A 21153-nucleotide genomic window follows, 5' to 3' on the forward strand; every position below is an offset into this window, starting at 1 on the left:
AGATCTAAAAAAAAAGTAATAAAAACATTTAGGTATTTCGCACTTTAATATAATAATCCACCTCAGTCTCGTATTGTTTATAACGGTACACAACGCTCCACTAGATAGTGAGAGTTGGCACAGTTGCCAAGGCAGATCTGCATCATCAGAGCAAGCCCAAAGTGGCCAAATGCATGTTTCTGAAGCTGTGGTGAGGCAGGAAAGGAATTCAAATGAAAATGTTCTTTCCTTATTCAGAGTCTGCCTTCTGTTGACATAAAGTTTGAAAAGAAAACTTGATATCATTAGTTTTCTGTGAGTCATTATCGTAATTACTTTTTCTTGGTTATCTTATGCAAGTGATGCTGCCACGCCTTGAACCAGCGGGACACATCCCATGGCGAAGGGGCGAATCCTCTGTAGCCTTGCCAACAAAAGACCGGCCTCGGGAAAATTCTGTTGACTCACCATTCCAGGAAGACCTGTACTTGGTTTATTTACCTTTGGTCAACAGTGTTAGATGATTGGGCAACAGGACAGGGGCGGCATCACCTGTTGGTACACCAGACACCATTTCACTTAGGGTGGAGAAACTACATCCTTGTTGGTGGTCGGTAAATAGAAAGGTTAAGATTTCTTCTCTGCGTCTGTGTTTTTCATCTGTCTTGTAATTCTTCGTTCAAGTAGGTTAAAATCTTAATGAAATACGTGCATTTAGACTGCAATGAAAATCTTCATGAAATACGTGCATTTAGACTGCAATGAAAATTCTGAGATAGATGTAAGCCTTCTTTATGTTCCGGGTGCGTTTATATCAACGACGCCAGGGACGTTTCTCACTCTGATTTATGTTGCTAGATCGCTTATGATATCGAGCACTAGTTACAAGCAAAACAGATGAACTCAGAAACTTTAAGTCAGGTAATATCTTAATATACAGTGTACCGAGGTAGGGAAAAAGACCGTTAAAAAAACGTTGAATAACATTATAGATAGATTATCGGCAGTACATAGCATTAGAAATAACACAAACAAACGCAAGTAATTAATGTAATTGATTCTTGTCATTTTCTGTTTTTGTATCCGGAGCAATGCCCATACCAGCATGATCTGAGACAAGTTCTTCCTCAGATGATATCAAAATTATTCTTGAAGAAATCTGGGGATGGGAGAATGTTGCCGTACTCATAGAGCCCAATTGATTGATTTTTGTTTTATATTTTTCCTCATTTTTGTTTTTCTAGCGTTACGGGGGGGGGGGGGGGATGCTATTTCATGTGTAGTGGGGCGGCGACGAAATGGATGAAGGCAGCAAGGATGAATATGTACATTGTATATATGTATATATATATATATATATATATATATATATATATATATATATATATATATATATATATATATATATATATATATATATATATACATGTATATATGGGTATGTACACGAATGTATACGTTGAAATGTATGGTATGTATATATGTGTGTGTGGGCGTTTATTATATACATGTGTATGTGGGTGGGTTGGGCCTTTCGTCTGTTTCCTTGCGCTACCTCGCTAACGCGGGAGACGGCGATTAAGTGTAATAAAACATATATAGATTATTCCTCCTTTATTGCATTGTTGTCATTGTTTTCTGAACTCTCTTACTTATCTTTATTTGCTCAGCCTTTATATGAGTATGATGTGTCACACACTTCCTCTGCTATCTTATCACTCACTCCGCTGTCCACTGTACCGTCCAGTTTCTCTCCTGTTCTTTTATCAGTTACTGCACCATCGTGTCATCAGTCATAGTCTGTGCTATCATAAAGACTGTAGAACATATTTCACCAGTTGTCGTATATCCCATTTTGATTCGGTATTCTTACTCCCAACCAAAGACAGTCACAGTACTCTGTATATTCTGAAGGTTGCCGTTTTGCTTCTGAGATAACCAACACAAAGTTATGTCTTGATGTTCGAATTCTTTCTTAGTAATGCGTTGCAACCATTCCTTCATCTTTTTCTACGACATCCTGGCATACAGTTACCGTAGTAAGAACCTGGCAGGAACTTGGCTTGTCCTCACCATAGCTGGGATGTGCGTCACGATTAAAAGTTCGTAGGATCACTTATAAAAGTTTGTGGGGTCTCCTCCGTGCGTGTTATTAGGACTACCCAACCGATGACACATGACTAACAAACATAATCCCTTCTTACTTTATTACATCAACGTTACAGTTCTGCCATGTGTGTGTGTGTGTGTGTATGTGTGTGTGTGTGTGTGTGTGTGTGTGTGTGTTGTTACGATGTACAGACTCACCGTCCAGAAAGGGGTTGGGACTGCACAGGCCCACACACACACATGGACCCTCACGAACCTTCATGAGCGACTGTACCATGATCTGTTCGTTGTTCCGGATGTGCGGTTCATGAGCGCTCCTCCCACTTGTCATATTATATCCGCTGTAGTAATGATGGCCGCTTAATACGATCACTGTTGGGTTGCTTGGGATGATATATGAAGGTTCGTTTTAAACACGACGGTCAGTAACAACAACAATAACAACAACTGAGGAACCAATATACGAATATCAAATAAAGTGAGTTTTGTCACGCACAGTTTGTTTAGTTATTCCTTTTTACTCTCAAAATAAACCTCTTTATGCGCCAGATAATTCAGTGTTCGTCAATAAACGATGTGTTGTGGCAGATTAGTTGGAGGTTATCTTAGCGGTAACCTAACGCGGAAAATAAAGGTTAGTTTGTTGAGGTGCGCCACCAGCTGTCTCCCACAGGAGGTATTAGTTTCGATGATGAATACAGTTTGAAATTTTACAAATTTGTCCAAATGACATCAGGACCATTCGGTTTGAGAGAAGTGAGGTCAACGAATCTTAAGCAGAAGTATTTAGAATGTGCAGTCACAAGAACATAGTCATTTGACGCTGAACTTTACAGGGAAGAGGTTGTGGTGATGTCAAAGCGGCACAGTGAACAACTTAATACTCGAAGTGTTTGATCACGTGACTGGCAGTACTGTAGTGGCTCAGAAGATCAGAGTTAGTGCACGAGTAGTCCAGGTAACACGCCAATGAGAGGGGGCTGGGTGCAGGGGGTATATCGTTCCTGGGCCCGGTGGTCCATAAGGGGGACCCGGAAATTTCCTGGGATCTCAGATGTTTGCATATATTGAGGACTAGCATTCATATTTTGTGTGAACCTACAGTGTTAAGATATTCTTAAGCGCATGTGAAGTAGACGCTACTGAACTGGAATACGTAAGTGAACACTGAACAGAAATAATGAACATTTTCTTAAAGCACAAATAAAGTAGACTCGTTTCACCTCGCAACTTAGCGTAGTGGCCTTTGATCACCCCCAAAATAAGTCATCCTAGGCTATAGGATATAGGCTTGTATGAAGATGAAAGGAAGGAGGCGTGTGTGTGTGTGTGTGTGTGTGTGTGTAGGGTGGGGGGGGGGGTGTGAGGAGGAGGCAGCAAGGATGCATAGAAACGCATCATAAAAATAACCCTCTTATGATTATCATGGAGGAAGTATAGGATCATAAGGTCCCAAATGCAGAAAATCAGTAGAGCGCTACATTCCACCCCTCTCATCTTCCTTACCATTTTTGTCTTACGTCTCATGGCATTAAACCGTAGTGGAGAAATACAGGATGACCCATGGAGAAGGAAAGGGGACCCGAAAAAAAAACTTTGTACACCCAGATAAAATTCATCTCGGAGGCCCTGCTGGCAACACCACCTTAGTTAACAGTCCAAGTTAACAGCCCAGGTGACGCCATCCTAGGGAAAGATTAGGTAACACCATTCTAGGGAACAATCCAGGTTACATCACTCTAGAGAACAGTAACTGTGGAGACTGAGTCAGTAGTATCTTTGTTGCAACGAGATGGTCAAATCTTCGATGATATTATTTCTCGATTTATGAACCGTGAACTACATGTCCTTAGGGAATCCTACACGATGTTAGACAAGAACGAAGAGAGAGAAGAGACTCCAGAGGAAAATCAGGAGGCGATTGAGGCTAAGCACCCTGAGGATAACTTGGAGTGGGTGAACACCTTCGAGGACTTGCTGGAGGTAGTGGGAACCAAAGGCCGCTGGAACGTCCTCATCTTCCTTCTGTGTTCACTAAGTAAGTAACAAGCTTTATTAATGATTACCCAGCTCAGAGGTTAGTACCTTCGTTACAGTAAGTACTTAGTTTAGAGTTACTAAAAAGCTTAAGATTTCAGCATTTCATAGAATTTGATTGATTTAGACGACCTACAGTAGATATAAAACAAACCTCGTCTTAGCTTTGATAAAGAAAACATGTAGAATGTAGTAGAATTACTTTTTGTTGTAAAAAGAGGGTAATTTTATTAGATATTCTGTGAAAAATGGTTTACCTTTAGATTACATTGAGCGTTTCATCCGTAAGACAATAACTTTTTCGTCAAGTGAGAAAGAACTGGATCCCGTGCCCAACGAAAATTGATTTTCTGAGGCTACCATATCCTGTGTGAAGATATACCAGGAGAGATTGAGAGTAGAATGACAGAATGTGCGAGTAAATGGAACTAGGGGAAAGGGTGAGGAATGAGGGGTATGTAGGCAAGCACTGCTGACATTTGCGAAAGATGCATGTGGTATGCAAAAGGTAGGAGGTGGATAGATTAGAAAGGGTCGTGAGCAGTGGGATGAAGCAAAGTTGCTTGTCAAAGGGAAAAGAGAGTTGTTTGTGTGATATAGGGAAGAAGTGCGAATGATTGGTGAATGTATAGGAGAAAGCGGCAGGTCAAGAGGAAGGTGCGGTCCTTGAAAAAGAGGGCAAATGAGAGTTGAGGTAAGTGAGTATCAGTAAACTTAAGGGAGAGAAAGATATTTTGGAAGGAGCTTAATATTGTGCGAAAAACAAGAGAACAAGTAGGAACATCGGGGGGGGGGGGGGCAAAGGGCAAATGGGAAGTGGTAACAGGTAGTGATGAAGTGAGAAGAAGATGGTGAGTATTTTGAAGGACTGTTAAATGTGTTTAATGATCGGGTTAGAGAAGAGGTGGTGAAAGCCTTACAAAAGATGAAATGAGGCAAGGCGGAAGGAGTGGATGGTATTGCACTTGGATTTCTTAAGAAAGGGGGTGACTGTGTTGTTGATTGGTTAGTTAGGATTTTCATTTTATGTAAATATTATCGTGAGGTGCCTGAGAACTGACGAAATGGAAGAGGCAAAGGGAATAAAGTTGGGTGTTTAAACTCGAGAGGTATAAGTTTGTTGAGTGTACTTGGTAGGTTGCAAGGGAGAGTAGTGATTGGGGAGGAACAGTGTAGTTTCAGAAGTGGCAAAGGGTGTGTGGATCAGGTGTTTACTTTAAGAAATCTGTGCGAGAAATATTCAGAGAAGTAGATGGATTTATATATGGCATTAATGGATCTGCAGAAGGCATATGATAGTTTTGATAGGACGCCTTGTGGATGGTCTTAAGAATATACGGTGTAGGAAGAAAGCTGCCAGAAACAGTAAGAAGTTTCCGTCAAGTGTAAGGCATGTGCACGAGTAGGAAGAAAGAAAAGTGAAGGGTTCCAAGTCACGCTTGTTCTGGGGCAGGGGTGTGTTATATTACCATGGCTGTTTGATTTGTTTAAGGTTGGGGTAGTGAGGGAGGTAGATACGAGATTCTTGGAGAGATGGACGAGTATGCAATCAGTGGGTAAGAAAGGGCTTGGAAAGTGAGTTAGTTGGTGTTTGCTGATACAGCACTGGTCGTAGATTCAGGTGAGAAACTGCAGAAGTTGGTGACTAAGTTTGAAAGAGCGTGTGGAAGGAGAAAGTTGAGAGAAAATGTGAATGAAAGGAAGGTTTTAAGGTCTAGCAGGATTGAGGAACATGTTTGTTGGTATACGTATGAGTCTGAAAGGAGAAAAATTGAAGGAAGTGAAGTGTTTTAGATACCTAGGAGTGTACACGGCAGAGAATGGAACCATGGAGAGGGAAGTGAGTCACATGTCAATGAATGGAACAATGTAAGCGGAAGTGAGCCACAGGATTGGGGATGGGGCGAAGGTTCTGGCAGCACTGAAGAATGTGTGGAAAGAGGGATCGTTATCCAGAAGGGCAAAAATGGTTACGTTTGATGGTACAGTAGTCCCAGTAATATATGGATGCAAGGCATGGGCTGTAGATGAGGTTATGTGGTAATACAGAGTGTTGTTAAGAGAACTGAAGAGAGAGTGTTGAATTCGTTCAGGCATATGGAGAGAATGAAAGAGGAAAGGAGGGAACGAGGAGAACGGGGAGACCAAATTGGAAATGGAAGGATGGAGTGAAAAATATTTTGAGTGACCGGGCATGAACATGTAGGAAGGTGAGAGGTGTGCACAGGATAGAATAAACTAAAACGATGTGGTATGCAGGTGTCAGTGTTCTGCCAATGAGATGAACAAGGGCATGTGAAGCGGCCTGGGTAAACCATGGAATGGTCTTTAGGGCCTGGTTGTGGAAAGGGAACTTTGGTTTCCGTGCATTACACATATCAGCTGGAGAATGAATGTGAGCTAATGCGGTATTTCTTTTCTGCTCCTGGCGGTACCTCGCTAACGGGGGACACGGTGGTCAAGTATGAAAAACAAATTATGTAACTACTTTTAACTGTTACTAGATGATAATGGCCAACCTCTGCATCTCCAGTTTCTTTTGGATCTTCATTGCATTCTATGTCGTACCAATTTCTGGGAGCCACCCCCGACTACTGGTGCCACGTAGCGCCTCTGGTGGAAGCCAACTGGACGCAGGAACAGATCCTCACCCTTGCCATCCCCTACAGGTATTCAGACTATGCCTCTTCGCTTCACCTGCTTTGGTTTTGTAAGTGCGCCGTTTGTTCTTGCACATAAATCTGGTCCTACATGTTGAGAGACAAGCTAAAATCTTTCTTAATTCTCTTGAACAAGATCCAGTTTAAACTTTTGTGCTTTACCAGCCACTCGTCCCACATTTCCAGTCTCTTGCTTCATTATATCCATCATACAGTCATTCCACAACTATGGTCATTGTTAAGATGAAATGTATCCCTTCACTGTACAGCCTGTTTGAACTAAACCCACCTCATCACCACTAATTATAATGATTATGTTCTAATTCCATTCATTCAAACGTCCTCTCCTTGGATTTTCTACAATTGGTCTGCGTTTCTGAGCAGTTTCACTTGTACTTATGGTGTTCTTTCTGCATTAAACCGACAGTTGTTTAGCTCCCTATTCACATCCAAGCACCACAAATCTTTCCATGGTTTACCAAGGACACTTCGCGTCCCCTGATTTGGTGTCTTAACAGCAAGTCGATCCCGGTATCCCTCATCATTCCAGTTCACTCTATCCTGAGCACGTCTTTCATCCTCCTGCATATTCAAGCTCCGATCGCTAAAAATCTTTTTCACTCTATCCTTCTATCTCCAATTTGGTTTCCCCATTCTTCTTGTTCCCTCCACTTCTAACACATACACCCTCTTTGTCAACCTTTCCTAACTCATTTTCTCCATATATCCAGACCATTTCAGCAGACCCTTCTCAGCTCTTAACCACATTCATTACCACATCTCTTTCTTACCCATTCATATCTTGCTGGATCAAACCTCCTCACACTACACGTTGTCCTCATACATTTAATCTCCAAAGCATCCACCCTGCACAGCTTTATCTATATCCCATGCCTCACATCCATGTTCTTGATTATAGTATACCACCAATCATACCCATTTTTGTCCTCCTAGATAACGATCTCTCTTTCCACACATTCCTCAGCGCTTTCAGAACCTTCATCCATCCTATGACTCGCTGCCACTTCCATAGTTCCGTTTACTATCATGTCCACTCCCAGGTATCTGAAACACTTCATTTCCTCCAGTCTTTCTTTTTTCATGCTCACACCCCAGCTAACCTGTCCCTCAACTCTGCTAAACCCAATAACTTGTTTTTCATCTTATTTAATCTAACTTCCTTCTTTTAATCTATTCTTCCAAATGGAAGATCATCTGTTCCTCAGCCAAGAAAAAAGTGGTGGAACAACATACACGAAATCTTGTGTGGACAAATTTGACAGATTGGATAGACTATGAGAAGAAAAGGCTCTCCTAAACCTTAGAATGGTGGCACCTATGCCTTACAAACATGATGAAAAAATTTAAAGCTCACAATTGGTAGCCAAGCATAAAACGTGCATGGTTGCCTTGCTGCCTCCATCCTTGCCGTAAGCCTAAATCACTTTGGGTATCTTCTTCCAGTACCTGAAAGTAAGGGTTAAACTGCAGTTCACTCGGTATTTCTTTATTTTGGTGCCAGACAGACTTTTCCTCAAGGAATTTAGGCTCCACGATTTAAATTCATCTGTCAAGCAAGATCTTAAACTGATGTACATATGATCAGCCTTACCTTGTGAGGAATGGTTCTCTCCTACATAAGTGGGTGCAGAAGCCCAAGATCTCTGCTAAGGCCACTGATTTTACTTCTCAGTTTCAATAATGTTAATTCTAGATATTCATATCTTACAGACTGCTCCAGCTCATGATCACTAAGAACCAGGCTGCACTGTCCTGGATTTTGCCACAAGACCATGAGCATTAATTTTTTCTTCACTTTTATTTGGTTGAATTTCAAGATTTCATCCTATCTATCAACTCACCTTTGAGTTTTTATGAAATGAATTCTTCGACTTCCAATGTTTCCGAAAGTTTTTGTTTAAGAAGTCTGTTAAATGCATTACGTAAGTCTATAGATAGATTATAATTTTCTTATTTCCACTCCTATCTATTAAGAATAATTTTCACTGCTTAATAAACCCATCATTCCTTTCATTAGTCTAACGCTCTGCTGCCAGTCCACCTTTATAGTTAGAGAAAAAGGAGATGGATTTAGTTCAGCACCTGTAACTGACAATTTTTAGCTAAATGATTGTTACTAAAATCTAATACTACTGATATTAAGTACAATTAGGAATATAGCTAATGAAGACAGTTGGTAATGAGTAATCACTTGTATAGCATGTCTACATACAGCACTGGAGGAATAAGTATAGAAATGAAAATTAGTGTACATGAGATCCCACAGGTCTGGATGTAATCCTTAATTTTTACCCTATATGTGACTTGTCAATACTATAAATAAATATGTCATTAATCATTGTTTTTCCGACTAATCGTTAATTCTGGGAATGAAATTTCGCTTGACTTTGGATTAAGGATAGAAACTAAATTCATGATGGTTTCTAAAAGCAAAGTACGATCGTGAAGATTCACTTTTCACGGTCGTAATAATTCTGCTGTCGCACATCTTTCTTCTGTGGTGTGTCAACTGCAAGGTTAGTGGCTGCTAAATCACTCTTGTTCCCCGAAATGATAATTGGTACATCTATCATCTCTGTTCTTATCTAAGTCCTTTATATCCGTTGGCGGCTGAAAAGAGAGGTTGTCACTGACGGAGTACACCACAATGTTGCCATCAGCTAGGGCATGATGATGCAGTGTGCCACTTCTCAGAAATCATATCCCCACAAATTTTACCTCGTTCCTCACACAGCTTTGCATGATAGACCCCTCGATGTTTCCCACAAAACTCGCAAAAGACGTTTTTGAATACTAAAACATAAGTGGTTCCTTTTTATTATGAGATAATGTATTAAAAAAACAATAAAACTTTCCAACTTAATTGTTCAATGACGGTGAGGAAAACGTCAGAGGTATCTAGAGGGGAGGGACGTTTCACATCCTCTGTCGTCCCCACCATATATATATATATATATATATATATATATATATATATATATATATATATATATTTTTTTTTTTTTTTTTTTTTTTTTTCAAACTATTCGCCATTTCCCGCGTTAGCGAGGTAGCGTTAAGAACAGAGGACTGGGCCTTTTTTGGAATATCCTCACCTGGCCCCCTCTGTTCCTTCTTTTGGAAAATTAAAAAAAAAAACGAGAGGGGAGGATTTCCAGCCCCCCGCTCCCTCCCCTTTTAGTCGCCTTCTACGACACGCAGGGAATACGTGGGAAGTATTCTTAATCCCCCATCCCCAGGGATTCCCCCATCTATATATATATATATATATATATATGTGGCGATGGGAATGAATAAAGGTAGACAGTGTGAATTGTGTGCATGTGTATACATAAATGTGCCTGTATGTGTATATATATGTGTACATTGAGATGTATGGGTATGTATATTTGCGTGTGTGGACGTGTATGTATATACATGTGTATGGGGGTGGGTTGGGCCATTTCTTTCGTCTGTTTCCTTGCGCTACCTCGCAAACGCGGGAGATAGCGACAAAGCAAATTAATAATAAATAAATTTATATATATATATATATATATATATATATATATATATATATATATATATATATATATATATATATATATATATATATATGTGTGTGTGTGTGTGTGTGTGTGTGTGTATGTGAATATATCGTGCACCAGAAGTCCCTTTTGTTTTCTCTTGGGTTCCTGCACCATCATATGAAGAATAAGAAAATAATCACAGGAAACACTTCACATTCTATGCACAACTTTTGATATATTTAGGCCCAACTTATCCCTAAAGGAATTCCTTAAAGGAGGATCAGTAATTTGGAAGGATATCTTGTTTTATTATACCTTTTGTCAATGACGCCAACTATATTTGTAGAAGTAAGACAAGTTGTTTTTGATGCAGGAACAAAACTGGGAAATACGATGGATGCCACATGTACGATTACAACTACACAGCGGTGGTGGAGGTCGGTTACGAGGCCAGCGTCAGAAATGTGTCTGCTCTCAGAGATGGAAATGGCGCACTGGTCAAATGCTCGTCAAGGACCTTCAACTACACTCAGTATAAGTCTACTATTGTTACCGAGGTAACGCACACCCACAGCCGTCATCGTTGTCTTGCAGATGTGTTCATATCATTAGCTCCTCATAATATACTTACCTGCTGCTTACAAATATCATGGACCAGTACAGGATTTGAGTGATCTTTTCTAGTTAGAAATTTCTCGCATCATAAATTTCCAAGAACTGTCCATAGTTCCATTTGCTGCCTTGTCCACTTTCATGTGTGGCGGGGTGGCGATGGGAATGGATAAAGGCAGCAAGTATGAATTATGTACATGTGTATATATGTGTATGTCTGTGTATGTATGTATATGTATACGTTGAAATATATAGGTATGTATATGCGTGTGTGGACGTGTATGTATATACATGTGTATGTGGATGGGTTGAGCCATTCTTTCGTGTGTTTCCTTGCGCTACCTCGCTAACGCGGGAGACAGATATCTAAAATACTTCCTCCAGTCTTTCTCCATTCAAACTTACCTCCCAATTGACTTGTCCCTCAACCCTACTGTACCTAATAACCTTGCTCTTATTCACATATACTCTCGGATTTCTTCTTTCACACACTTTACCAAACTCAGTCACCAGCTTCTGCACTTTCTTACCCGAATCAGCCACCAACGCTGTATCATCACCGAACAACAACTGACGCACTTCCCAAGCTCTCATCCACAACAGACTGCATACTTGCCCCTCTTTCCAAAACTCTTGCATTCACCTCCCTAACAACCCCATCCATAAACAAATTAAACTACCATGGAGACATCACGCACCCCTGCCACAAACCGACATTCACTGGGAACCAATTACTTTCCTCTCTTCCTACTCGTACACATGTCTTACATCCTCGATCAAAACTGTTCACTGCTGCTAACAGCTTGCCTCCCACACCATATATTCTTAATACCTTCCACAGAGCATCTCTATCAACTTTATCATATGCCTTCTCCAGATCCATAAATGATAAATACAAATCCATTTGCTTTTCTAAGTATTTCTCACATACATTCTTCAAAGCAAACACCTGATCTACACATCCTCTACCACTTCTGAAACCACACTGCTCTTCCCCAGTCTGATGCTCTGTACAAGCCTTCACTCTCTCAATCAATACCCTGCCATAAAATTTTCCCAGGAATACTCAACAAACTTATACCTCTGTAATTTGAGCACTCACCTTTATCCCCTTTGCCCTTGTACAAAAGCACTATGCAAGCATTCCCCCAATCCTCAGGCACCTCACCATGAGTCATACATACATTAAATAACCTTACCAACCAGTCAACAACACAGTCACTCCCTTCTTTAATAAATTCCACTGCAGTACCATCCAAACCTGCTACCTTGCCGGCTTTCATCTTCTGCAAAGCTTTTAGTACCTCTTCTCTGTTTACCAAATCATTCTCCCTAACCCTCTCACTTTGCCACACCACCTCGACCAAAACACCCTATATCTGCCACTCTATCATCAAACACATTCAACAAACCTCCAAAATACTCATTCCATCTCCTCACTACATGTTATCACCTCCCCATTAGCCCCCTTCACTGATGTTCCCATTTGTTCCCTTGTCTTACGCACTTTATTTACCTCATTCTAAAACATCTCTTTATTCTCCCTAAAATTTAATGATACTCTCTCACCCCAACTCTCATTTGCCCTCTTTTTCACCTCTTGCACCTTTATCTTGACCTCCTGCCTCTTTATATTATACATCTCCCAGTCATTTGCATTATTTCCCTGCAGAAATCGTCCAAATGCCTCTCTCTTTTCTTTCACTAATAATCTTACTTCTTCATCCCACCCCTCACTACCCTTTCTAATCTGCCCACCTCCCACGCTTCTCATGCCACAAGCATCTTTTGCTTCCCTAAATACATCCCATTCCTCCCCCACTCCCCTTACGTCCTTTGTTCTCACCTTTTTACATTCTGTACTCAGTCTCTCCTGGTACTTCCTCACACAAGTCTCCCTCTCAAGCTCACCTACTCTCACCACTCTCTTCACCCCAACATTCTCTCTTCTTTTCTGAAAACCTCTACAAATCTTCACCTTCGCCTCCACAAGATAATGATCAGACATCCCTCCAGTTGCACCTCTCAGCACATTAACATCCAAAAGTCTCTCTTTCGCGCGCCTATCAATTAACACGTAATCCAGTAACGCTCTCTGGCCATCTCTTCTACTTACATACGTATACTTATGTATATCTCGCTTTTTAAACCAGGTATTCCCTATCACCAGTCCTTTTTCAGCGCACATATCTACAAACTCTTCACCATTTCCATTTACAACACTGAACACCCCATGTACACCAATTATTCCCTCAACTGCCACATTACTCACCTTTGCATTCAAATCACCCATCACTATAACCCGGTCTCGTGCATCAAAACTACTAACGCACTCACTCAGCTACTCCCAAAACACTTGCCTCTCATGATCTTTCTTTTCATGCCCAGGTGCATATGCACCAATAATCACCCATCTCTCTCCATCCACTTTCAGTTTTACCCATATTAATCTAGTTTACTTACACTCTATCACATACTCCCACCACTCCTGTTTCAGGAGTAGTGCTACTCCTTCCCTTGCTCTTGTCCTCTCACTAACCCCTGTCTTTACTCTCAAGACATTCCCAAACCACTCTTCCCCTTTGCCATTGAGCTTCGTTTCACTCAGGGCCAAAACATCCAGGTTCCTTTTCTCAAACATACTACCTATCTCTCCTTTTTTCTCATCTTGGTTACATCCACACATATTTGGACGCCCCAATCTGAGCCTTCGAGGAGGATGAGCACTCCCCGCGTGACTCCTTCTTTTGTTTCCCCTTTTAGAAAGTTAAGATACAAGGAGGGGAGGGTTTCTAGCCTCCCGCTCCCGTCCCCTTTAGTCGCCTTTTACGACACGTGAGGAATATATATATATATATATATATATATATATATATATATATATATATATATATATATATATATATATATATATTTTTTTTTTTTTTTTTTTTTTTTTATACTTTGTCGCTGTCTCCCGCGTTTGCGAGGTAGCGCAAGGAAACAGACGAAAGAAATGGCCCAACCCCCCCATACACGTGTACATACACACGTCCACACACGGAAATATACATACCTACACAGCTTTCCATGGTTTACCCCGGACGCTTCACATGCCTTGATTCAATCCACTGACAGCACGTCAACCCCTGTATACCACATCGCTCCAATTCACTCTATTCCTTGCCCTCCTTTCACCCTCCTGCATGTTCAGGCCCCGATCACACAAAATCCTTTTCACTCCATCTTTCCACCTCCAATTTGGTCTCCCTCTTCTCCTCGTTCCCTCCACCTCCGACACATATATCCTCTTGGTCAATCTTTCCTCACTCATTCTCTCCATGTGCCCAAACCATTTCAAAACACCCTCTTCTGCTCTCTCAACCACGCTCTTTTTATTTCCACACATCTCTCTTACCCTTACGTTACTTACTCGATCAAACCACCTCACACCACACATTGTCCTCAAACATCTCATTTCCAGCACATCCATCCTCCTGCGCACAACTCTATCCATAGCCCACGCCTCGCAACCATACAACATTGTTGGAACTACTATTCCTTCAAACATACCCATTTTTGCTTTCCGGGATAATGTTCTCGACTTCCACACATTTTTCAAGGCTCCCAAAATTTTCGCCCCCTCCCCCACCCTATGATCCACTTCCGCTTCCATGGTTCCATCCGCTGACAGATCCACTCCCAGATATCTAAAACACTTCACTTCCTCCAGTTTTTCACCATTCAAACTCACCTCCCAATTGACTTGACCCTCAACCCTACTGTACCTAATAACCTTGCTCTTATTCACATTTACTCTTAACTTTCTTCTTCCACACACTTTACCATATATATATATATATATATATATATATATATATATATATATATATATATATATATATATATATATATATATATATATATAACATACCATATAATATACTAATCTCCAACAGCCAGGATGGAACCCAGGACTCCTGCGTAGAAGCAGGAGCACTTCTGCCTCCTACGCAGGGGTCCCGGGTTCGATCTTGGCTGTTGGAGGTTAGTATGTTATATATAAGATGTAAGAGAGATGTGTGGAAATAAAAAGAGCGTGGTTGAGAGAGCAGAAGAGGGTGTTTTGAAATGGTTTGGGCACATGGAGAGAATGAGTGAGGAAAGATTGACCAAGAGGATATATGTGTCGGAGGTGGAGGGAACGAGGAGAAGTGGGAGACCAAATTGGAGGTGGAAAGATGGAGTGAAAAAGATTTTGAGTGATCGGGGCCTGAACATGCAGGAGGTTCACGTGAAAGGAGGGCAAGGAATAGAGTGAATTGGATCGATGTGGTATACCGGGGTTGACGTGCTGTCAGTGGATTGAATCAGGGCATGTGAAGCGTCTGGGGTAAACCATGGAAAGCTGTGTGGGGCCTGGATGTGGAAAGGGAGCTGTGGTTTCGGGCATTATTGCATGACAGCTAGAGACTGAGTGTGAACGAATGAGGCCTTTGTTGTCTTTTCCTAGCGCTACCCCGCACACATGAGGGGGGGAGGGGATGGTATTCCATGTGTGGCGAGGTGGCGATGGGAATGAATAAAGACAGACAGTGTGAATTGTGTGCATGGGTATATATGTATGTGTCTGTGTGTGTATATATATGTGTACATTGAGATGTATAGGTATGTATATTTGCGTGTGTGGACGTGTGTGTATATACATGTGTATGGGGGTGGGTTGGGCCATTTCTTTCGTCTGTTTCCTTGTGCTACCTCGCAAACGCGGGAGACAGCGACAAAGCAAAATAAATAATAAAATAAATAAATATATATATATATATATATATATATATATATATATATATATATATATATATATATATATATATATTTATATATGTAATCATTGATCTTGTTTTGCGTCTTATATTAAGAATGACACTTTCCACCAGCTGTACAGTGTGTGGCATGTATAACATCCTTGGATGCCTATTCACTATGAACCTAATGTTGCCCCATGGTCTTGGTATCAATAGTGGGACCTGGTGTGTGACCGTCGTGTCATCTATTCTACAACTCAGGCTGCGGTGCAGGGAGGCATCTTACTTGGTTCTTTAATCTTTGGCTACTTGATTGACAGGTGAGTGTTGCCATGGGCATGACTTAACAGATGTCTGTGGTCGCGAGTGTTTGTTTCTTTTGCTTTAGATATGTAGTTTGCAGTTTCAAAGTGGACAATTTAACTTCTCTCACAATACCATTTTTTTTTTGTTTGAAGATATAGTAGTCCCAACTTTATCATATGGATGCAAGGTATGGGCTATAGATAAGAACTGTGCAGAGGTATGGATGTGTTGGAAATTAGATTTTTAAAGATATGTGGTGTGAGGTAGTTTGATCATCTAAGTATTGAAAGAATCAGAGAGACGTGTGGTAATGAAAAGAGAGCTGAAGAGGAAGGATGTGCTGAAATGGTTTGGACATACAGAAAATAAGTGAGGAAAGGTTGATAAAGAGGATATATTTGTCAGAAGTACAGGGAACAAGGAGAATGGGGAGACTAAACTGGAGATGGAAGTATGGAGTAAAAAGTTTTTGAGTGACCGGGACCTGAACATGCAGAAGGGTGAAAGGAGTGGACGGAATGGAGTGAAATGGAACCAAGCGATATACAGGGTTCAACATGCTGTTGATGGACTGAACCAGGGAATGAGATACGTATGGGATAAACCATGGGAAAATCTATGGAGCCTGGTTGTGGATGGGGAGCTGTGGTTTTGGTGCATCACACATGGCAGACCGAGAATGAAGTGAGCAGATGCGGCCTTTCTTCATATTTTCCCGGTGCTGCCTTGCTAATGCGGGAAAAGGAGGTCAAGTATAAAAGAAGATAAATACCTTACATAATTTTCAAGTTAGGAAGAGAAGCCTCCCCCAACAACTTATTAGCAGAAATTAGATTGGCATAAACTAGCGCAGAAAGTAGTTAACAATATTCATATTCAGTCGTTTCTGTAAAATTCTAATGTTGTTCTGCTTCAGCAATAAATGACGTTTTTTTCCATACTTCGTCCTGTAGTTGCTTCTACCAGAGGATATGTAGACAGCATTCTTACTGTTATTCCATCCTGGCATCATCTATCTAGAAAAAAAATGTTAGCATATGATTTGGCAGTTAAACTCATCATATACCAGTGGGCCTTCTGTTATCTTTTATGCTATGTGACTCTGTGCAACACGTGTAACAAGTGAAGTTGGTATTCTGCAGGTGGGGACGGCGGCCTGTGGTCCTCCTGTGTTCGGTGTTTAACATCGCCACTGCATTCCTAAGTGCTGCTTCACCTACTGTTGAAGTGTACATCTTCCTCAAGGTCATGATCAGTTTATCAGGCTCTGGACAGTATTTGGCCCTCTTTGTCTATGGTATGCTACCTCTTTAACCTTTGGTATGAAAGTTGAAAAAATCAGGTGGAATTAGGGCTGGATTTACCTTCTTGGCCTCTAGGTAAACAATATGGAAATAATGTTTTTATTTAATTATTTACTACTACACAGAACTAAGGTCATATTTGCAGATAGGATTATCACTGCTCTGATCTTTCCTTCCCACACTCCTGCAGCAATGGAGACATGTGCTGCTAAGTACCGTGCAGCGGTGGGGACGCTAATCGTGATACCATGGTCCCTTGGGTACATGGTGGTGCCTTTGATTGCTTACTTAGTGCGCCCCTGGAAATTTCTCCAGATTGCTTACTCCATTCCAGGACTCTCTGCCATCATCTATTTTTGGTGAGTCTCCCATATCTTACCAGCACTTGGCTGGCCAACTTTCTGGCTTCCAACTACAAAATTAATTTAATTTTTCTTGTTTATGTACTGAGCCAAACAACCCATCTTTTTCTTTAATGAAATCTTGATGCAAACGCATATCATGGGGCATTTTGTGGTTTCTTTTGGGTATAATAGGTGTTCTCCACAACATAATATGAAACATAACCAGGGTTCGCAACAGAGATGAACGAATCCTCCGCCTGTATCATTGTTTGGCTCTTGAGCTATATGGCCTTTCAACAAAACAGAGCTTCCTTTATGATTTTATCTAGTCTAGCCTCCTACCCTCTGTACATTGCCAGTGCGGTGTTTTGGCCTCTAACACTGAGCAACACCTGAAATGTTATCGTAATATTGTCTTAATGATATTGTAGAAGAAATAATATTGTAATCGTATTGCAGTGATATTTATTGTCTCCCGGTAACCCAGACTCTGTGCTGTACAAGCAATTGTAACTTACACTGATGAGCATTTCACTGTACACAATGGATGCTGATGATTTATACAAGTCAACCCCTTAAGGGATGAGAAGTTTATGAAGTAACATATGGCAGGTGGTTGCCGGAGTCTCCCCGCTGGCTCATTATTCGAGGTCGCAACCAGGAGGCTCTGAAAATCATTACTTGGGCAGCAAAGGTCAACCGCAAGGTGCTACCTCCTGACCATATTGTCCTTCCTGCCATGGAGAAAATTGGATGTCAGGTCAGTTCAAAGATACTGTTTTTGAGATCTTTCATTTGCTTGATCTTTGTTTTTTGCTTATGAATTGTATCTTTTTTTTTTTTTACCATCATAACAGACAGCCTTGGAGAACAGCAAGTCAGCAACTGAAACTGGAAACAGCATCTTGTCTTGTGCCACATCTCTGTTGAAACAGATCTTCTCCTTATATACCTTACCTCAGTTTAGAGTAAGGACTTTGGCTATTCAATTTTGCTGGTTCGCAGCTGCCTTGGTCTACTATGGTGTTGCCCTCGGTTCTACTAACTTAAGGTACGTTAGACTGTGGGTTGGGATGGTTCATTTATTTTTTTCATACTCGTGTACACACATCTTCCTGTTGGAGGCTTTGTTGTATTTTTCTTTATTATTCTGTAACTAACGTGTAACTTTATGCCTTTCTTTCCAAAAGTGGCCTTTGTTTGTTTTTGTCTTTCCAGCATCACTCCCATCTTTTATTATTATGGTTTCAGCAATGATCCCAACCCTGACTCATATAGTTCTAGAATTAATCTTGCCTTTGTTCTTGTTTTTCCCAAAGTGACTCGTGTCTGCTATTTTCACTCAGTATACCTCTGAATTCCCTCTCTTTGGTTATTGGCTTTCAACAATGATCTTAACCTGTTACTTCCAGTGATGGCCTTCATCTCAGATCATTTTGTTTTAATCTTAACCTTAACTATTGGTTTTGTTCTCCCAATGCTGAAACTTTTCTGTGTCATTCCAGTATGACTACAACCAATCTTCATGCCGTTCCAGTATTGATTTCTATTTTTTTTTTATTCTTGTAATGCTCACTGCCCAAGTAGAGTTCACTTGTCATCCTGTTATTGATCTTTACCTTGGATTTCATCCCACAACTAATGTTACCCTTGCTCATGTTTTATGATTAGCATTTACATTTACACCAGCACTGCCCACTCTTTTTAATGTGGCACTGTCTTCTTTTCATCTTCTTAACCCAGAATCTCACTCTAATATTACTCCCTTCTCTTAGTGGTCCAGTATTGATCTTTACCTTTGCTTTTGTTTCAGCACTGGTCTATACTTGTACGTGTTCTTGGGAGGGTTGTTGGAGATACCCACATACCTCCTCCTGTGGCCAGCCCTTGTCTTCATAGGAAGGAAGAAGACCCTTGTGGCACTGTACCTTGTGTGTAGCATCTCCATCATGCTCGTCATGATTCTTATGATCTTCTATCCTACTGGTAAATGAAAAATGTCAGTTCTTATAACAGTGACTATCCAAGTTTTAGATTTCTTTTTATATCCAACTACCTTTTTCGTGCTTTTGCAAGGTAATGTTAGGAACAAAAGAGTAATGATTTTATTTCAACACATCCAAGTCTCAAGCTGTTGTGTATAATGTATTGGTAGCAGAGTGCATCATCCTCAACCAGGCCCTGTAGACCACTCCAAGGTTTACCTTGACTACTTTACAGGCCCAGATTAAGCCCACTGATGGCAAATTACTCTCCATGTACTACATGACTTCAGTTCATTCCATCCAGTGCATGTTACTCACTCTCTTCAATGTTTAGGCCCTTATACTGAAATCCTCTTTTACTCCACCTTTCCATCTTCTTGACATTATCATTTGGGCTACGTTCACTACCACACTTTTATCTGACACTCAGTTTTTACAGGATCAACCTGTCTCATGTCACATACTACCCACAGGCATTTCACTTCATGCACATCCACTCTGTTCCTTTCTTTTGCATTTAAGGTCTAAGGCTTTCATCTGTTCAACAGAGTCATAGCAACTCTAACTTCTGACTTACCCATCTTTGCATTTATAGACACTAACCTTTTCTTCCACATGTCCGTTGCAAACTGGATATTTATCTCCTTTTTCCATAGACTAATTTCAATACCTATGGTTCCATACATTGCCATGGCCACATCTAGGTACCTAAAACACACCACTATCTCCAACTATTCCCAATTTAAATTATCAATGAAAATAACCTTTCTGCACCTCATTCATTACCTTACCTTTGTTCACAATTACTCTCACCTTTCACCTTTTACAGTCTTACAGTCTCCCCCTAAGTCACTAGCTTCTGGAGTTTCTTTTTGAAGTCTGTTACCAGAGTTGTGATATCTGTTGGCACCAATTAATTCACCTCCCATGCCTTCCCCTAATCCAAAGTACTCCAGACCTGCCCTCTATTCCATGACTCTTGTATTAGAGTATCTCCTTTATCACACATAACATAAACAAAACTGCTCGCTATGGCATCATCAAACATACTTGATACAAGCTTACCTTCATGTAGAATCTTTTTTCTCCTCCCTCGCTACTTATGCCAATGGCTTAATCCTATTAGACTTCATTTTACATTTAACTCACAGTTATTTCTGTAACACCTACCATAAGATGTGTGTCAACCCTATTGTTTACTAACTCCAGATCTATGAATGCCACAAACTAATCATTCTATCATTGGTATTTTCTCAAACACATTCACCAAGGAAAACAACTGGTGTACACACCTTCTCTCTCACCTAGAACCACTTTGCTGCTCCTTATTCTGTTACTCTTTACACAATACCACCTTCTCATTCACTTCTGTACCCTGCACCTTCTTAACAGATCACATTTTACCTTGTACTTCTTAACTGATCACATTTTACCTTGTAAAAGGTTCATTCTACCTCCTCTATTTTCACCACCCCTTTCATTATGATTCTTTCACTCCGGATA

The 21153-nt window shown here is 40.7% G+C and overlaps 1 protein-coding gene across 3 annotated transcripts in view; it reads left to right on the top strand.

The window, feature by feature from the left end:
* Positions 1-21153, top strand: part of LOC139753504 (organic cation transporter protein-like) — a 42249-nt gene that overhangs the window by 16961 nt on the left and 4135 nt on the right. For 2 of the 3 annotated variants that reach the window (XM_071670148.1, XM_071670149.1), the window contains exons 2-10: positions 3942-4126; positions 6659-6794; positions 10689-10872; positions 15928-16031; positions 17160-17314; positions 17512-17680; positions 18278-18425; positions 18523-18716; positions 19479-19651. In XM_071670148.1, coding sequence (XP_071526249.1) covers positions 3955-4126; positions 6659-6794; positions 10689-10872; positions 15928-16031; positions 17160-17314; positions 17512-17680; positions 18278-18425; positions 18523-18716; positions 19479-19651 — 1435 coding nt within the window. In that variant the 5' untranslated portion in view covers positions 3942-3954. Of the gene's footprint in view, positions 1-3941; positions 4127-6658; positions 6795-10688; positions 10873-15927; positions 16032-17159; positions 17315-17511; positions 17681-18277; positions 18426-18522; positions 18717-19478; positions 19652-21153 lie in introns of those variants that run through there. The other variant, XM_071670150.1, reaches the window with a different exon arrangement.

Source organism: Panulirus ornatus, chromosome 14 (assembly GCF_036320965.1).
Source record: "Panulirus ornatus isolate Po-2019 chromosome 14, ASM3632096v1, whole genome shotgun sequence".
In the NCBI taxonomy this organism is placed as follows: Eukaryota; Metazoa; Arthropoda; class Malacostraca; order Decapoda; family Palinuridae; genus Panulirus; species Panulirus ornatus.